The sequence below is a fragment of the Paralichthys olivaceus genome, chromosome 9 (assembly GCF_024713975.1).
Source record: "Paralichthys olivaceus isolate ysfri-2021 chromosome 9, ASM2471397v2, whole genome shotgun sequence".
Classification (NCBI taxonomy): Eukaryota; Metazoa; Chordata; class Actinopteri; order Pleuronectiformes; family Paralichthyidae; genus Paralichthys; species Paralichthys olivaceus.
The window spans coordinates 25,271,722-25,288,461 of NC_091101.1; the positions used below are offsets into that span (position 1 = coordinate 25,271,722).

The following is a 16,740-nucleotide window of genomic DNA, read 5'->3' on the forward strand; positions in this document are numbered from 1 at the left end:
AGCTTTATGCTTTTTCATTAATGAATTAATCTCAGACAACTCAAAATGCTTAATGAGCTAAATTAAGGAATATGTTAGTGGCAGCTGAGGTGAAAGGAAAAAAATAGAACAATCTTCTTTAAAGTCCTCTGGATGTTTTCGGGCCTTTCTGTCTCTCTCTATTTGGAAATGAACGTTAACCCAGATAAATATTTACAACGTATAGTTCAGTGCACTTCAAGGCCTCGCTTTGATTTCAGCTGGGGAACTTTTTTTTTTTTTCCTCACGGCTCTATCACTTTGAATGAGAGTCTTGTCAAAAGCAGAAATGACTGAGCTGGCTGCCAATATGGCAGATTACCCCATACATCAGAAAACATTCCGATTTCTGACAAAACATCAGCAAGAAAAATACTCGTTCTGGAACCGGGAAGGAAAAAAGCTTTACGACGCAGCTGACCTGGGCCCGTCGGTCCGTCCTCTCCGACGGTCACAAAGCTCCTCAGCAGAGAGAGCGACAAGACAAATGAAAAGTGGTGTTATACATTTCTCGAACCCGAAATGGTCGATCTTACGAGGTTGCCCCGGGGGGGGGTTAGAAAACATCAAATTAGCCTCTCGTTTTCAGCTTCATGGCCACGCTAATGGAATAGATTAAGAAATTAACATCAGCCGTAATGGTAAAGTGCTGCTTGATATTTGGCTGCATTTCAGTGGCACTGGAATGTAAGTGATCATTTGGAGAGGTCATAAAACGTCATCATACGTCTGTGTGGGTGCAGACACAGTGGACGCTGGACGCGGGGGACAAAACAGCTTCGTTTTCCGACCTGGTTTGTGAACCTGAATGCGTTATGGACCAATCAATAGGCTGTAACGTTACGCCATATCTGGGGCAGCGGATCTATGAGAATTCAGCTCTTTATGGTTCCCGGCTATGAGGCCAGTGGCTGGATAGATGATAATAGAATGTGTTAACCTAATGGTGACCTCACTGAGGGAATAGAAGCAGGACTCAGAAGGCTTTGAGATAATCAGAGGGTTTCTGCAAGTCAGTCTCCTTCACGCTGTGTGTGTGTGTTTGTGTACAATAATGTCTGTAATATAAAGCATTACATAAAGATGAATACATGCTTGCAGTACTTTGGATCACGACACGACCAGACAGAACAAAATAAACTCCCGTGCACTGTCATGCTGAGTGAAAGAAGCAGATATTTTCAAATTGCTTTCAGGGTAAATGTTAGTTTCCAGTGTCCGTGCTCCACAGCAGAGACGTTATCTCTCACTAGCTAATTCAAACAAGATATTCAACATCTTGTCCTATATTCTAAATGACTGAATTGGGTTTTCTGCTCAAAGGCCACTTTCTTTAACGTTTCTGCAGCTTTCAACTTCTTTGCATGGTTGTTATCTGAATATTGAATTTCAGTAATTTGAGTTTTGCAGATCATCGGACTTGATAAAATAATCTAAACTCCAGCTCCACTTACTCATTTGTTCCTCGAAGACTCGTTATGTGCAGAGTGTATGACGCACTCCTGTGCTCAGTGCATTTCTGGAAAGAACCTAAAAATGAGGGAAAGCTCTAAAAAAAATGAGCTTGGATCAAAAGTGTTTGCATTGCTAATTGAAGTCCAGTAAAACCATGAGGAAAAATAAAAGAACATCCATCTTAGGCAGCTACCTCTTAAATAATTTTTCAGTGGGTATGTGAAGAAATGGCTGAGAAGAAAAAGATAAGAGAAGCATAATGTAAAGTCAGCAAATGTAAAGCTTATCTCAGCAGTTCACACCCCCTGAGTCAGGGTAGGTAGCTCACCCACCTGAGCTGTAAGCTACTCTGACTAAACAGGGAACATGACCATATAACAATATAACACAGATTATGTATTCATACATCCTCTGCTTTCTCCTTCTACTGTATTTCCACTGGGTTTAAGCAGTCCACCATTACTAAGCATTTAAAGTGGCAATCTCAAAGAATGCCAATAAACCAATTCAAGACCTGAAACTCTAAAACTTGACGTTCACCACCAACATCGATCTCTCCGACTCTGCAGCAGAGAGAAGCAGCAGTTAGTTGCTCAGCAGACACGTCGAAGTCTGAGTTTTCTCAGTCGTTGTCATGGTTGTTTTCATCTGAGTAACTGTTCTTCTTTGCTTCACTGTTGCTCATCTCACTCTGTAAGTGAAGTTTTTTATTTTTTGCAGGCTAAAGCTGTCACAAAGATTCACATAATACATTACCCATAATGCATTTTTCGCCTTCGTGACATGAATTCCGGGAAATGCACTATGCCAGGAAAACCACATCAGATAAAACATGCATGAAGCAAAATACGCAGCTGTCGTCCCCTTATAGATACGTGGATATGTAGCATCCAGTCTTTATATAAAATATCCATTAGGCCTATGGGCCAATACTTGAAGTATTCCTATATGAAAGAATTTTGTATATTTTTAGTATCACAAATCGTGACAACATTTCTGGGAAAAAAGGAAAATCTTGAATTAAGTTTCTGTAAATGTAAACCAGACATTTCCTGCTGCTGCTTAAAGCATTGGTGAAACACAAGTTGACTTTTCAAGGAGCTTTGCACTCTAGAAAATTCCTCCAGAAAACAATGGCTGAGTTTCTCTGACAGCGGATCGGGTTTGGAACCAGAGGGTGCGGCCACAGTGAGCTGTCAGACGTGCATCTCCAACTTCTCAGCGACGTGAGAAAACGCCGCCCTTCTGCTCGTTGGCTAAAACTGCGTACGGCATAAAATGAGACCTCCGTCGCTCACAGGATCAAAAGTTATCGGCTGATATACGTGTTGCTGTGACAACAGATCATCAGTTACATCGTTTGACGTTAAAACTGTCACCGAATCATCCAGGACTTGGAGATTTGTCACTTTAAATCCACCTGTGACTGAGAAAAAGTTTCACCGTGAAGCTCCAGTCTGTCGACAAACAGAACAGCGAACAAACTCCCAGTCCGTCTGCACTCGTCCAAATATAGAGCTGCAGCAGGGTGTTGATTTGATGTCTTGGCCTGGGTGTGTTCATCCCCTGGGTCACTGTCCTCCATCAGCTCATCAACCAGACTGAGGGAGTCAGCTCTGTGTGATCAACTCTTCTGGGATCATATTTAGGAATTGAACACGGCCTCGGTGGTCCCTCCGCCTTCTGTCTTTCTGTCTCTCTCTCTTTTCTCTTTCCAGCTCACAACCCTGTCAACACTCATACCGGATATTTTGCAAACCAAACTCTTAAAAACTCTGGTTTCTGCGTATCCACGTGCAGATGGGGAATCACAGCTGACCTTGCTCATGCTAACTGTTGCTGTGAGTAATTAGCATGAACCAGAAACATCAACGTTGGTGGTTATACATAAAGTCGAATCACATGTTTGCAGCTAATTTTAAAATGACTCCATCGCTTTACTGGCTTGAAAAACATGCCATGGTTTTGGTTTTGATACCAATAGAGAATCACGATGGTTTAAACATTTGTAATTGATTTTTGTTCTCGTCTGGACGGAGACATTTTGTAAAATGAAGGTCGTACGAGCGGAGTTATTTTTTCTTAAGAAAATATCCACAGTTGTGTGGACAAGGCCTCAGTCTACCTCCATCTCACTCTCTTTTTAGTGTGTTGGCGTCGTTTGATTTCATCTAAACTCTGGTTTACAATATTTTGCAATGTCATACTGTATGTACAATGCAGAATTCAAGATGAGTCATCCTCTTTATAAAAACGAACACGAGCCAGCAGAACACACAGCACACCCACCGCGGCCGGGATCTGTCACAGTTAGAACAAAAGGCCCAGTAAAGTGGAAATAGCCCGAGCACTTTCATGCTACTGTAGTGTAGCAGATGGCGGGGAGGATGAGATTCTTTAACAAGGAGATTTGAAAGCTCTGAACTCCTCTGGAGGCTTCTGAGGGCCTGAGAAGAAGACAGAGGTGGGTGGTGAGGGGGTGACTTGAATCTGTGAGTTCGTGCAAAGTCTCCTGGATGATAATGATCCCCTTCGCGGTGAGAAGAGGAGGGGCGGCCGGGGGTAATGCATCAAAGATTAAGACACGAGGAAGAGCAGCGGGGCCGATGAAAGATCGGAGGGAGAGAATTACACCTGCAGCTGGGGACGAAGCGGTAGTGACAGAGAGCGAATGAAGGGAGGGAGTCTGTCTGGAGCCGTTACCTCACACAAACAGAAAGTTATCATGTGCAGGAAGAAAGTCAAAGAGCAGAGACCGTCCTCGACATTAAAACAAGTCGAAGTGGAAAAGTCAAATCAACTATTAATCACAGAGAAAATCATTTGTTTCGTCCATCGGCCCAAAACCCTCGTCTTCGCCGACAAACACACACACTCTCAGATTTGTCTGTTGCACGTCAACCCAGAGACAGTTACAGAATTAACATTCATTATCGAGAATGGCCTTCAGTAGAGCGTATACCTCCGCCAAGGCCCTGCAGTGCCCTTGAATCCAATCAAGCGGCACCAGATAGCGAATTCTTTTAAATTCCATAATGTGCCTGATTCCCTGGGACATAAACGAAGATGCCGACAAAAATCTGGATCCGTTCCACTGATCCTCACAGAAATTGAAGGGGTACCTCCCAGAGCCAGTCTGTGATCTTCCACCTGGTATTGCAGTAAACTGTCTTTTAGATATTGCGTAATCTCGCCACCCTGATATTCCCCTTATGTCCGCATCCTCCCCAAAAGGTATTGGAATCTTTCTTGACCAACGTCCCGTCCCTCCACCAGGTTTGGTTCAAACTCTTTCTGTAGTTTTTGCAGAATCCTGCTGACAAACAAACCAACGTAGAAACGAACTGGGGCCAAAAACAACCTCCGTGTTGGAGCTAACTCCAGCTGTGCAGCAGCTTCTATTCACAGTGACTCAAGAAATCAGTGTAGAAATGTTTACTGCATATTTTCAACAATGTCTTCACTGGGTTCATATAAAGACGACGCAGGGATCTTGTTTGATTCCAACTCTGGAACATTAGCAGAAGTATTTTCTCTGGGTTCTGCTGCGAGATTTTTATTTTTTTTTGCATTCGTATCATCCCAGAGTGTGTGAGGAGTCTGCAGCCCTCCTGCCCACATATACATTTCAGATTCACTCAGGTGTTGCGGCAGTGGCCCCTCTGGTTGCTCCTTAAGATTGCAATCACTGACCCCTGATTTGGCTAAGCCAGTTGTCACGCTGAGCTGTCCCGACGCATCGTGAGCCGTGGCCGCAACCCGTTCACCCGGAGCCGGAGATGGAAAAGCTGGAGGAGGCAAAGATGGGAATGTTTCAGCGGAGTTGAGTCCAGCTATTCCACCGAGCCACTTTCTTTCTTTGTATAAATAAAACAGTAGTGCTTTTAAAGGCTGGTGGTGGTGGGGGGGGGGGGGGGGGGTTCACTCAGCGTTATGGCCTCGGTGGACAGGATGGAGATTGCTTTTCTCTTTTTTTCCTCGCTGGGTTTAATGTGTATTCCAGGAATGACTCGTGAGTATTTTCAGCTCAAACAAAAGCAGAGACTCGGTCGGGGAAACAGCGGGGACGTGGATCTGCACGTTGTGGGAAAGCTCGGGTTTTTTTGTTTGTTTTTGTGAGTAACTTGTGACAGTCGTGAGTGCCAGCTGGTGATCACTTATGCAGGAGCTGTTTCTGCTTCGCTCGGCTCCACGAGCGGCTGCAGATTCACGGTTTTCTCCTCAGGTGCTCTGAGAGCAGACTAATCAGAATGTTCTCCTGCGTCAACTGTTATTTTTACATATCTGGATAAAAGCTCTGCATAGCAACTAACGCAAACATTGCTGTTAGCCTTCATGCTTCATCACCAGTGCAGAGCGTCTCCCTGTGGACGGGTGCCATCGGACCCTGGAGAACCATTACCATCACGCTCGGGTTTACATGCAGAGACTTGTTGTTGCACTTCTTTTTTTTTTTTTTGGTTCTTTTCAGCGTCCAGTGGTGGATGTTTCTCGTTTCGTGATGGGAGACAAATCACTCTGCCAACAACGACAAATAACAAACATTCGTGCTTCACTGAACACCGACGTGGTTCATTTAAAAAAAAATAACAATGCAGCAAAGACTGTTCATTTTTCACATCATCAGCAGATTCATCTGCAAATCACATCAACATTTACACATCGGAGTTGAACTGTATTTTGTAAAATATAGTTTTCACATTTTGCCTTTTAATAGACGTGTGTCACTAACAAAGCAAATTAGAAAATAACATTTGTAGTGACATGAGATTTAGATTAAAACACGAACAGAACGTGTTTGTACACTACAGGAATTACACCATATACTTTGATCCATCACCTCCAGAAAAAGTGTGTGTATGTGTCTCACATACCTCCAGAGCTGTTCATCCCATCAGCTCCACACTTGGTACGTGTGGTGTCAAGGACCTGAGGGAGTGTAGTGTTGAGTTCGACACACGATACCTTCATTATTTATAAACTATGAATAAACAGGATCAGTGCTCTGTTCACAACTAAACCTTCAGCTCGGGTTCTGCGTCTGAGCTTCACTGAGCTTTGTATGAACAGCCGAGGTGCAGCGCCATGATTCTGCGGACAGAGTCCAGCTGCAGATCTTTTCTTGCTGTGGCTCAGTTACTGCAGCTCACTTTTACATTTTAAGAAAGAAAAGCTGCAGGTTGACAATTGGAATAGATGGTAAAGATCTAAATGTTGAGGACTAAAGGGTGTTTTGGTTTTGAACAGGCACACAGTTGTTTGCAGACAGTTAAGCATCTATTAGGTTTGGATTTCTAATCTCTATGATAAAAGTTTTGCTTGCGATAAAACCTTTTCCACATCATGGTCGGTGGAAAGAGCTTGTTGAAGTCATTCATTGACTATTCTGCAGCGCTTTTCATCGGCACTGCCGAGGGGAAAGGAAGAATTCACCATGATTGTACCTGATGAATTTTGAATTTCTTCAATCTCTGAAGTTTTCCAATTGACCTTGATGGTTTCTTCTTTGCACAATGATTATTCAGGTTCGGTCTGTTACAATTGCACCGCAGCAGTGTGTGGGCTCCTCTCATGGCTGCAGGGATTTAAGTAAGTTAAAGTTACAAAATTCAGAAAACTGAATGATGCACGTAAAGTGAGCAAGATCATCTGGCAGGTGTGGGCATATCTATCGATGACTGGTGCAGTGGTTTATCATTGATACTACAAACGATCGACACTGATGCATTAGAAGCAGATTCTGGTGCTTCTATTACCCACGATGCAACCTGATCGCCGACAGCTCTGTCAGAGTATCTGGTGTTTGCATTTTGCGACTAACGCCGACTGGAGGCGCTCTCTCTCCTCCGCCAGAGACGCTACAGAGGTCCGCTAAGTTCACTGCTCCACGCCGCCAGATTAAATTTTTCAGACTTATTTCATTTAATTTCCAGGCTTCACTTCGAACCAGCATCATCTCATGTTCTGTCCCTCGTGGCAATTTATCAGATTTCAGGCAGCTCCGTCTGCTCCATCACAAAAAAGGTTTTCTACATTTTCTTTTTTTTTTTACACATGCATTACACTGCCCGACACTGCAAACAGACAATGAGGTTGTGGTTCACCCAAAATACAACTCTAGTAAATCAAGATGCTATTAAAAGACCTTTTCTTGCCAAAGCATTCACTTCTTCTATTTATTAACCAGACGCCTGTAAACAGCTCCTTCGATACGCTAATGAATTACTTTTTATTTCAACCACAAATGGCTGTAAAAGCAAAATCCTGCAAAAGTGAAGCAGTAAGTCACAGGTTTTTCTGTTAAAATCAAATCCCAGCCTCCTGTAAGTGTGATGCTCTTTTTGACAAATGGTATTAATGAAATAAATCATTTGTCTTTCTCAGAGTGTAATTAAGGGAGATATGGGAGCTAACGACGTTTGAAGTGTGTTCTGCTCGATGTAAAGAAATAACAGCTTCATGAAATAAATCAAATTATCACCAAAGTTAGTTTTTAATGTCACCAAGAAGGTTTGGTCTTTTGTTTTCTGGGTCGTTGATATATCAAAAAGTTCAAGCTTCTTTAGCACATATCTTCTTTAATCGGGACACATGAATGTTTTCACCCCTGTGGGTTTGTATAGACGGCAGGATAACGCAAAAACTACGTGATGGATTATCATTATTATTATTATAACAGTTGGGGGAGGAATCCATTAAATTTTGGTTTGGATGCAGATCAGGGGGCAAAACCAAAGATCGCACACGTTTGCGGAACTGATATCTACGAGTGTGTGAAATTTGGTGCGGATTGTTAATATCTGTGATGTTGCGGTCGCCTTGACAGATTTGAAGCCGCAATGAAAAGACGCTTTGTTTTTTTTAATAGAATCTCACGAAGCAGCTGAAGGGAGGACGACATGTTGAGTGTGAAAGCTCCTGTGAGAGAAAAGGAAAACTTTCACAGTCGGACTGGAAAACCAACCGACTCAGTTACATCAGCTGCAAAATGTCAAGTTTCATCCATGAACACGGCGGAAAAAATATCATTATGCTAAAGCGTTCTAGTGGGAGTCTTACAGCTGATGGTTCTATTACTAACTCTGTCAGCTCTCCTTGAACGCTGTTTACTCAGCTTGTAATTGGATGTTGTGAACAAGGACTGTGCTGTCATTAGTATGTGTTATAAATGAGCAGATCTGAGACGAGTGAAAATGGAAAAATTTAAGATTACACAGGGGAAACTGGAAGATTAGGTAGATTCTGGCATGTGTGGTAATTGAGCTGTAGCAGTTCAAGAACACTCGGAGAGGAGACCGTGCACGGTTGGTTGAAACGCTCATCTTTCTTAGCAAGTGGAAAAACACTAACAAACATGAAATTCAACTTTAGCCGCTCGCCTTTAGATACAAGGACGGTGTTTTTCTTACAGCGGTGTGTATGAAGGTCAAAGTGTCGGTGTTGTTGATCGGACAGGAGGACACTTGTGAACAGTACGGGTTATTTTCTTCACTCTTGCAAGAGTCACACTTTTCCATCGGTGCGAACATTCGAGAGGTTTTCTGACACATTTGAAAAGAGCAGCTTCTATTCAGAACAGGAAACCTGGGTTTGATCATTTCGATTTATAAAATACACATAAATTACACGGCACCAGGGAACAATCACACTCAAACAAAACTCAACATGCTTTTTCCTAATCAAACCTTCTTTATACATCACAAATTCCTCTTGGCTATAAAGTGCTCGGTTCGTTTATCGTCAACCTCAGGTAGAGAGCCACCACCACACGTCAGACTGAAAACTGCACTTATTTAAAGTGTTAGGTTGAACCCTGGAGAACATGAGAGAGATTTAAATGTGTTTGCTGGCAGCTGACAGGAGCCTCACCTCTGATATGAGAGATTCAGGGTTTCATGCGGTTTAAAAAGTTGTGTTTCAGTGAAGCCAATGTCTTGTTTGCTCGCTGGTTGTTTTATTCACCTTTAAAAAAAATGCAGGATATTCTACCGGCATGAAGTTTGAATCTTCACTGGTTATTTGAATCAGCTCTCATTTCGATATTTAAAAAGTATCATGACTAAAAGAGTTGATTTTAGTGTTTTACTTGTTAAGTGACTGTTGATAAAGATGGAGGACGTATCTCCACTTTTTTTTTTTGACGTCATTTGGAACGAGTCTGTGCAGTAGTGATGGTGGCGTGAATCTTAAATGACAGACACCATTTTATTTGACTTTTTAGTTTGGTCCATGCACCATTCACTAACATGGAGGAGGCTTGTGGAGCTGAACTGTAGAGTTTGGACATGTGGTCTTTCCAGACATTGTTTAACGACTGCTGACGCTCTCCTGTGCAGTTTGGATGTGTCGGGCATGTGTAGACTTGCACAACTGTGTGCGAGTGTGCGTTCATGTGACGGAGCATGTTCCTTTGACGTTGGCGACCTTCATATCTCCTGGGTACGCCAGCAGCCATTTATCTTTTATTCATTCTGCCATTTGTGACCAAGGCGGCTTGTCTGGCACTGACACTTGTCAAAACAGCAGTGAACCCATGATATGCAGAAGGGTGCAGCCGCCGTCGCTCCCAAGTTTCATCCAGTGTGGAAATTAAACGCGCTGGTTCCATTCCCAAGAACTTCACAAGCCACTTTCACTGGTTTTTAAATTGTGTCATTCAACAGATCCTCCACTTGGTTTGTTATGTGGTGGAGAAGACTGAGCAGTTGCTGTTCACACCCTGCCGGCTGCAGGAAGCTTCAGACTGAGCGTTCGGCTCGAACATCTGTCAACAAGTCCGTTAGTGTCTCTCTGACAGGTGTAGCTGCAAAAAACAACAGACTGAAGCGTTGTTCCAGGGTTCCTCGCTTGTGTTTAATTCTCCCCACCTGGAAAAGTAAGCTCTCAATTATGCAGTTCTCCAGGTCGTTATCAGAAAAGCTCAGACAAGAGGAGATTTCTATTGGGTGCAATTACAACAGCCAGGGAAACAACTGAGACCTCCTTCAAACTCACTGCTCACAGCGTTTGGATCAAAAATGTTAATTGTCCGGTCAAAAACTTCCACACAAACTTCCTCAGTCACAATTCTAAATATTGCAATTCCATAATTAAAGTTTCTTCTCGTTGCTACTTAACGAGGGCACGAAATCCAGACTGAAGTGAAACCCATAGATTTGCCTGACAGAGAGTTTGAAGAACTTCTTCCAGCCTCTTGACGGTGGGGGTCAGGATCACACCGAGCCCCTCACTGAAGTAACTGGGAGAAATTTTAATTTAAAATCCTACGTGTTCGATAATGACGCGTCACTGGTCTCTGAGGTCGCTCTGTTTCTGCATAACTGCTCCCAGCGAGCGCCGACGTCTGCCGACTGGAGATCTCATTACCGCGCTCACCACATCATTCTCTCCTGATCATCCCCCGCAACAAAGTTCATTTGTCTCGCAGCTGCTATTTTTCCCAAGTCGGTGATCGCACCGGAGTGATGTCACCTCCCTCCCCGGGAGATTCGCAAAAGCGTCTCCGCGCCCAAGAAGGTTCTTCATTCGGGCTGCATGACATCAGCTAATACGGTGTTATTAACGGAAAAACACTTCCGCACCTAACAATGAGAATTTGATGTGACATGTGTCAACCTGTAGTTGTAGTCATTATTTTCTCTTTGCACCGTCTCCACCCCGCCGAAACCTTTCATGTAGTTGACTTCTTTGATCCGGAGCCTTTGATGGCGGATTGTAAATACAACAGCGTCGTGTTTTCTGCTGCTGTCAGCGTTAGCTTTTGACACCTGTGTGATGAATTTGTTCGTCAGTTCCTTTGTGTAGACGGGACTGCTCCTTTCTTAGTTGGAGGCGGTGGGATGCTGCACGCCTGTCGCTGTTTGAGCTTCCCCCTTGGGAGAAAAATAATCCTGTTATTATTGCCATCATGTTGTTATTGTGAAGCAAACAATCACAGCCGGGCTCAGGTTTGGAATTTGCTGAATATAAACAGCAGCTTATTGTTAAATAATCTGAGTCTACGGGGGGATTGTAGTTTTCACAGGTACTAATTGGCTGAGATTTTAAACACAGCATCTTATTCTTAGGTTCACTGCTTTAATCAGGGGCTTCTTCTGCACTGGGGAATCATTAGGAGATATTTATCTATTTAGACTTCCTCTTAACATTTGAATACTTTTGATTTATTCAAACAAAGAAAAGAGTTTTTCCTCACAGCCCCTTTTTTCTCTTTATCCCCAGATGACGACTGCAGACTGAGTGATTACCGCCGGCTGAAAACCAAGACTCTGGATCTGCTTGACAAGAGATACACGGGGTCTCGCATGCACGGTGCCCACAAGGACAACATGGCTGCCAGGAAGCAACTGGTTGATATGATGTTCAAACGCTTTGACGCGGATAATAACGGTCGGATCGAATCCAGCGAGCTCTCACAGGTAAGAACAAGATGAGACACTGACGGACAAAACAGTGGAGATGTTCTCCTGAAAATCTCTGGAGAATTAAATAAATACATAGATAAATGGATGTTTGCACAGGTACATTGAAAAGTCGCACAAAACTATTAATAAATACACAAAATAAAAAAATATCAGGTGACAAAAATATGAAAAATATCATATAAATACACAAAAGAGTTCGAAACTCCTGCACAAAAGGAAATATTATTATTATTATTATATTTTGGAGCCTGAGTGCAGCTTCAACAGCACGTTGACACGTGTGTTTGTTCACAGCGAAGATTCTTTTCACCGCCTTATTGTGAGATACGTGTTTTATCTTGTTCTCTTCAGTTCGTTGTTGATAGAAACGTCATCGACACGCCCACTCGCTCGCTGTGAATCCCTCAGAAGTTTTCCTGCTGCATTCTCAAATGAGCTCACTGACATTTGCCTCGCCTCATTCAGCCTCTACTGATTACTGCGGTACATGTCTTTACTAACATGAAGGTAAATGCAACAACTTAATCTCGAGTCGAGCTTCTCGTCTCGTATTTTAATACAGGAGGAAAAATGAAAAGCTTCTTACCATTTAGAACCACCTCCCTCTCAAAACCTCGCTTGTGTTTTTACCAAATCAAAAAGCAGAACCAAACCGGTCGCTGTGCTGCCAGGCTGCAGGTAACCCCTTTGAAAAGCAATGTGGGTCAAAGGGGCCTCGTGCTCCTGGGAGGCTGCAGCCTCTGACCAGCGCTGCCACGACGGATGGTGGCAGAAACAGCTTTTTGCTGCTGCTACGAGGAAGAAAGAAAATCTGTGCATAACACTAAAGCCGGGCCCGAGGACTGATTTAATACAGAGAGCATTTGAATAATGGAACGTGTAAGCAACCTGCAGCGGGTTTTTTTTCAGATCCGCTGCACCAGTTGCTGTTCTGAGGTCAGTTTCCTGCTGATTCAATAGGATCTTCTGTCTGAACAGGGGGCACCTTGCTTAGCTCTGTCAGTAACCTCGACATCACCGGGGGGGTCTCATTAGATTCATCTGAATAAATCTTTGTACCTTGAGTTCAAAGCTGCTAAGTGAAGCCTCGGAAATCTTGATATTTTTGTCAAATATTCATTTTATTTCCATATTTTTCCATGTTTTATACGTTCAACTGGGCCGGAGTGAGAGAAACCAATGCTTAGTGGGTGAAATGCATAGTCAACAGTGTTGTGCTTTGTTTTATGGAATAATATCGTCAGTTTGCTCCGAGTGTGAATTTGAATATACCCTTCCATCCGATAGGATATTACTCTGGGCTGTTTTTCAGACCTTGTGGTGTTAACGCCTTTATTCTATTCTGCGCTTCCTCTCGGTGTTTGAGTGGCACAAAGCATCTTCAGTGGAAAGGTTCAGCATCGGAAAATCATATTCTAAAAAGACATTGAGTGAGGAGGGGATTTCAGGAACGGTCAGAATCTTAAATTCATTTGAAAGTCACTGGATTGCAGGAGATTCTTATTGGATTGGATTATTTCAATGGTGACATTGCACATTGACTGAAAACTCCATCTGTAACCCCCCCCCCCCGAGCAGCATATGTAGGAGAATCCATGATTTCCTTCAGGTAATTTAAAAATGTGAGAGACCTTCTCAGAGCCAGGGTTTGGTTCTTCTGTTCTTGGCTGCTGCTGCTGCTGCTACACAGCCGGCTCAGTGGAGGAGGACCAGCTCCCTGTGAACTGAAAACTCAATAACTCTTCTTAGTTTCAGGTGATTATAAACCAATTAAAACTTAATTATGAATGTTTCTTCTGTTTCTGCCAATGCAGCCCCTGAATCCTACTCACTGCGTCGTTAATGAGTTTTGATGTTGAGTATTTAACAGCTTATAAAAATACTGTTTCATTGTCTTTCCGAATGTGAGCTTGAAATACTTAAAAGTTCAGATTTTCTAAGATTACATTTGACAATCTTTTTTTTTTTTTTTTTTGGCTTATTCAAAAAAGATGAAAGTGAAAGAAGACAAGAGAAATTAAATTCTTGGTGTGAACATCCGCTCAAAAGTCTGCACAAGCTAATCACACTCTCATGAGCAGCTGAAAGTACAAAACCAGAGCTGCTCCCCTCGTGTCCTGAAGCCTCCTTTATAATTGCAGCGTTCTCTGATCTCATGTGAAATTCAAGGGGGGGAAAATCCTCATCTCGGCTCACTTGACTCGCTGGATCGTCACTGACCTTTTAGTCTCAGGTGCCCTTTTTGAAATGGCAAATCAAAACTTTTTTCTCTCCAGTGTGTTGCTCATATTTACAATCTAAAGCAAAGATACGAAGTTTAAATTCAAACCATTCGCCTACAAGGCAGCTCTGGCTCTGTCTACCTCAGCTGCCCGTGTCTAAAATGTATTTATTCCACAGAGGATAAAGATTCAGAGTTTAGTTTAGAGAGACGTGTTAGAACTAGTGTCCTTCTCCTCACACTTACAGTATGTCGAAGGATAGAACAGTTCATTTAGACGTGTGAATCTTGAGGGACACACAGTCAGAGATCTCCGTACAGGTGCCCCACACTAGATCTGCAGTTTTCCACTCAGCACTGAAAGCAACAAAGCCTGTGTCTCTTAAATCTGAGCAGGAAGGAACCGAGGATGAAGAATGTCGAGATTCTCATCTGTCGGCTCAGTTTTGATTCAGTTCAGATGTAGATTAGTTTGAAATGTATGAAATAAATAAGAAGAAAAGATGAGATATGAAAGACACTGGCAGCACCGCAGTTATTTGTCTCTTGCAGTGTTACGATGATCGACTAAAGACAAGCCATTACAGGTGACTCCTAAATTTTGGGGAAGGGAATTGATCTGATGGACAGGGTGTGATGTACAGAGCCGTCCCCTGTGATCAGCGCTCTGACAGCTGATCCAGAATGATGGATGTGTCAGTGCCGGGCGGAGGCTGTTGAACAGGATCATGTTTTAGCAAGAATCCGAAGGGAGGAGGACGGAAACCTGCACAGAGGAAATGTTTGTACTTTTTTAATCAATTTAAAAATAGAAATACAATCCAGATCTACGAATTAGTACTTTACACAAGCCTGAGTTTTCTTTTTTAGGCATTATTTCTTGAGAAATTCACCAAAACTGTTTTAAAACTTCTCAATCTAACCCGCTCCGAAGGTTAATGGTTTCTTCCTTGGCCCGTAACGCACCCCGCACAATAATAACCTGCCCGGGGGGGTTAAATAATGTTTCTCTCAGTATATAAATGTGATTGGAAACTTTAACCAAACATCATTGTGTTCTCATTGTAGGTAATCAAACAAGAGGGTCTGTCCAAGGACTTTTCTGAGTGCACATTGTTCGACCTGCTGAAGTACGACGACGTCAACGACGACGAGCACCTGACAAAAGAGGAGTTCTACACAGCTTTCGGTGAGTGCACAGCTTTGTTCGCAAAACTAAAATAAACGAGTTGGTGCGATATATCTGAGTGATGACAAAGACTAATTCTGAGTTTTGAAATTGTGGAAAAAAAAGCTTTATAGTGTCCCTGAACAAGAATCAACAACATGAGATATTTTCCTGCCTATTAGGAAAAAAAGTTCAATTAATTCTTTTATCATCTACTAAAGTTTAATTTCACACTTTGACTTTGATGTTTTTATTGTCTCAATCCATAAACACCTTTACTGGGACAGTCGTGTAATAATCACCCTTCAGAAGAAATCTGTTCGAGCAGCAGAAATCTTTTACAAACATAATAAATTCACATACATTTATTTCCAACCCAACGCTCTGACGAGCAGCGTGCTTCACATTTAACGGCATAAAATATAAGCTGCATGTCTTAAAATGTACAAACCTCGCGGGCTCCGTAAAAGAGGAAACCTAGTCTAATTAAATTTTGATTGTGTCTCTGAAATCTGAGGAGCAACCGACTTGTTCTTAACATCTGAACTGTCAGTCTGTCGCATTTCCGCGGCAAACGTGGGCCATGTTTCAAAGTTACGACGACGACGACGATAAACCGGGAGGAGTGTTTGATATCCTGCCAGAGGTTTACTCACTTTGAACTCCAGGTTGTTTGTGCATTGTGGGTCTTCAGAGGTTCGGTCCACCGGGAGCGATGGATGAAGGATTGCAGAACAGGAAGCAGGTCACAAATAATATGAATTGGTACCATCCTCTCCTCATTAGGAGACATAATGACGACAGGTGCTCGGCACATATCTGAGACGCGCCAACAAATGTGCACCTCCCTTGTTTCCTCCCTCATGATCTCTGTCAGGGTCTGACATTTTCCGTTGGCTCAATATCCCCCCGCAGAATATCCTCTGACATTTGGCTGGCTTGAAACATCTAGCAGTGGGAGAGAATTCATGATCAACCGTCAACTCATCAGCTCTTAGTATTTTAAAGCATTTCCTGGAAGAAAAAACATCACGAGAGCAAATGGCAAAGTTAAAAAAGTCTCTTCCCGTCTGCTGATCTCCACATCACACGTGGACGAGTGGGAGCGAAGCCCACGAGACGAGAAGGGACCTCGGCCGATCTGCGGAGAGCTGCCTGCGTTTCCTTGAAGAGTTGAGTTGCTCCAACTCGAACTACCTCCTCTTCAGTTTTTCAGATCCTGCAGCTTAACCGCTCACAAAGAAATGGAATGTTTCATGCCAGTAAATCTCTCCCTCTGTGGCTTCTGACTTCCTGTCAACCTGTTTCACTCGTCTCTTCCTCCACCTCTCCTCCACACTTTGTCCTCCACCCTTTGTCCTCATGTCGTTATAAAGATGCTGCTGTTATGCAAATGTTTCGCCGCGTACGTCAATTAATTAAAACTCTTGATGGAATTTCTTCTATAGTCAGGT

General features: G+C 43.0%; 1 protein-coding gene across 2 annotated transcripts in view; it reads left to right on the plus strand.

The window, feature by feature from the left end:
• fstl5 (follistatin-like 5) overlaps nt 1-16,740 on the plus strand; it is a 139,454-nt gene that overhangs the window by 60,813 nt on the left and 61,901 nt on the right. For both annotated transcript variants that reach the window (XM_020103808.2, XM_020103809.2), the window contains exons 5-6: nt 11,695-11,891; nt 15,187-15,307. In XM_020103808.2, the coding sequence (XP_019959367.2) occupies nt 11,695-11,891; nt 15,187-15,307 (318 nt within the window). The remainder of the gene's footprint in view (nt 1-11,694; nt 11,892-15,186; nt 15,308-16,740) is intronic.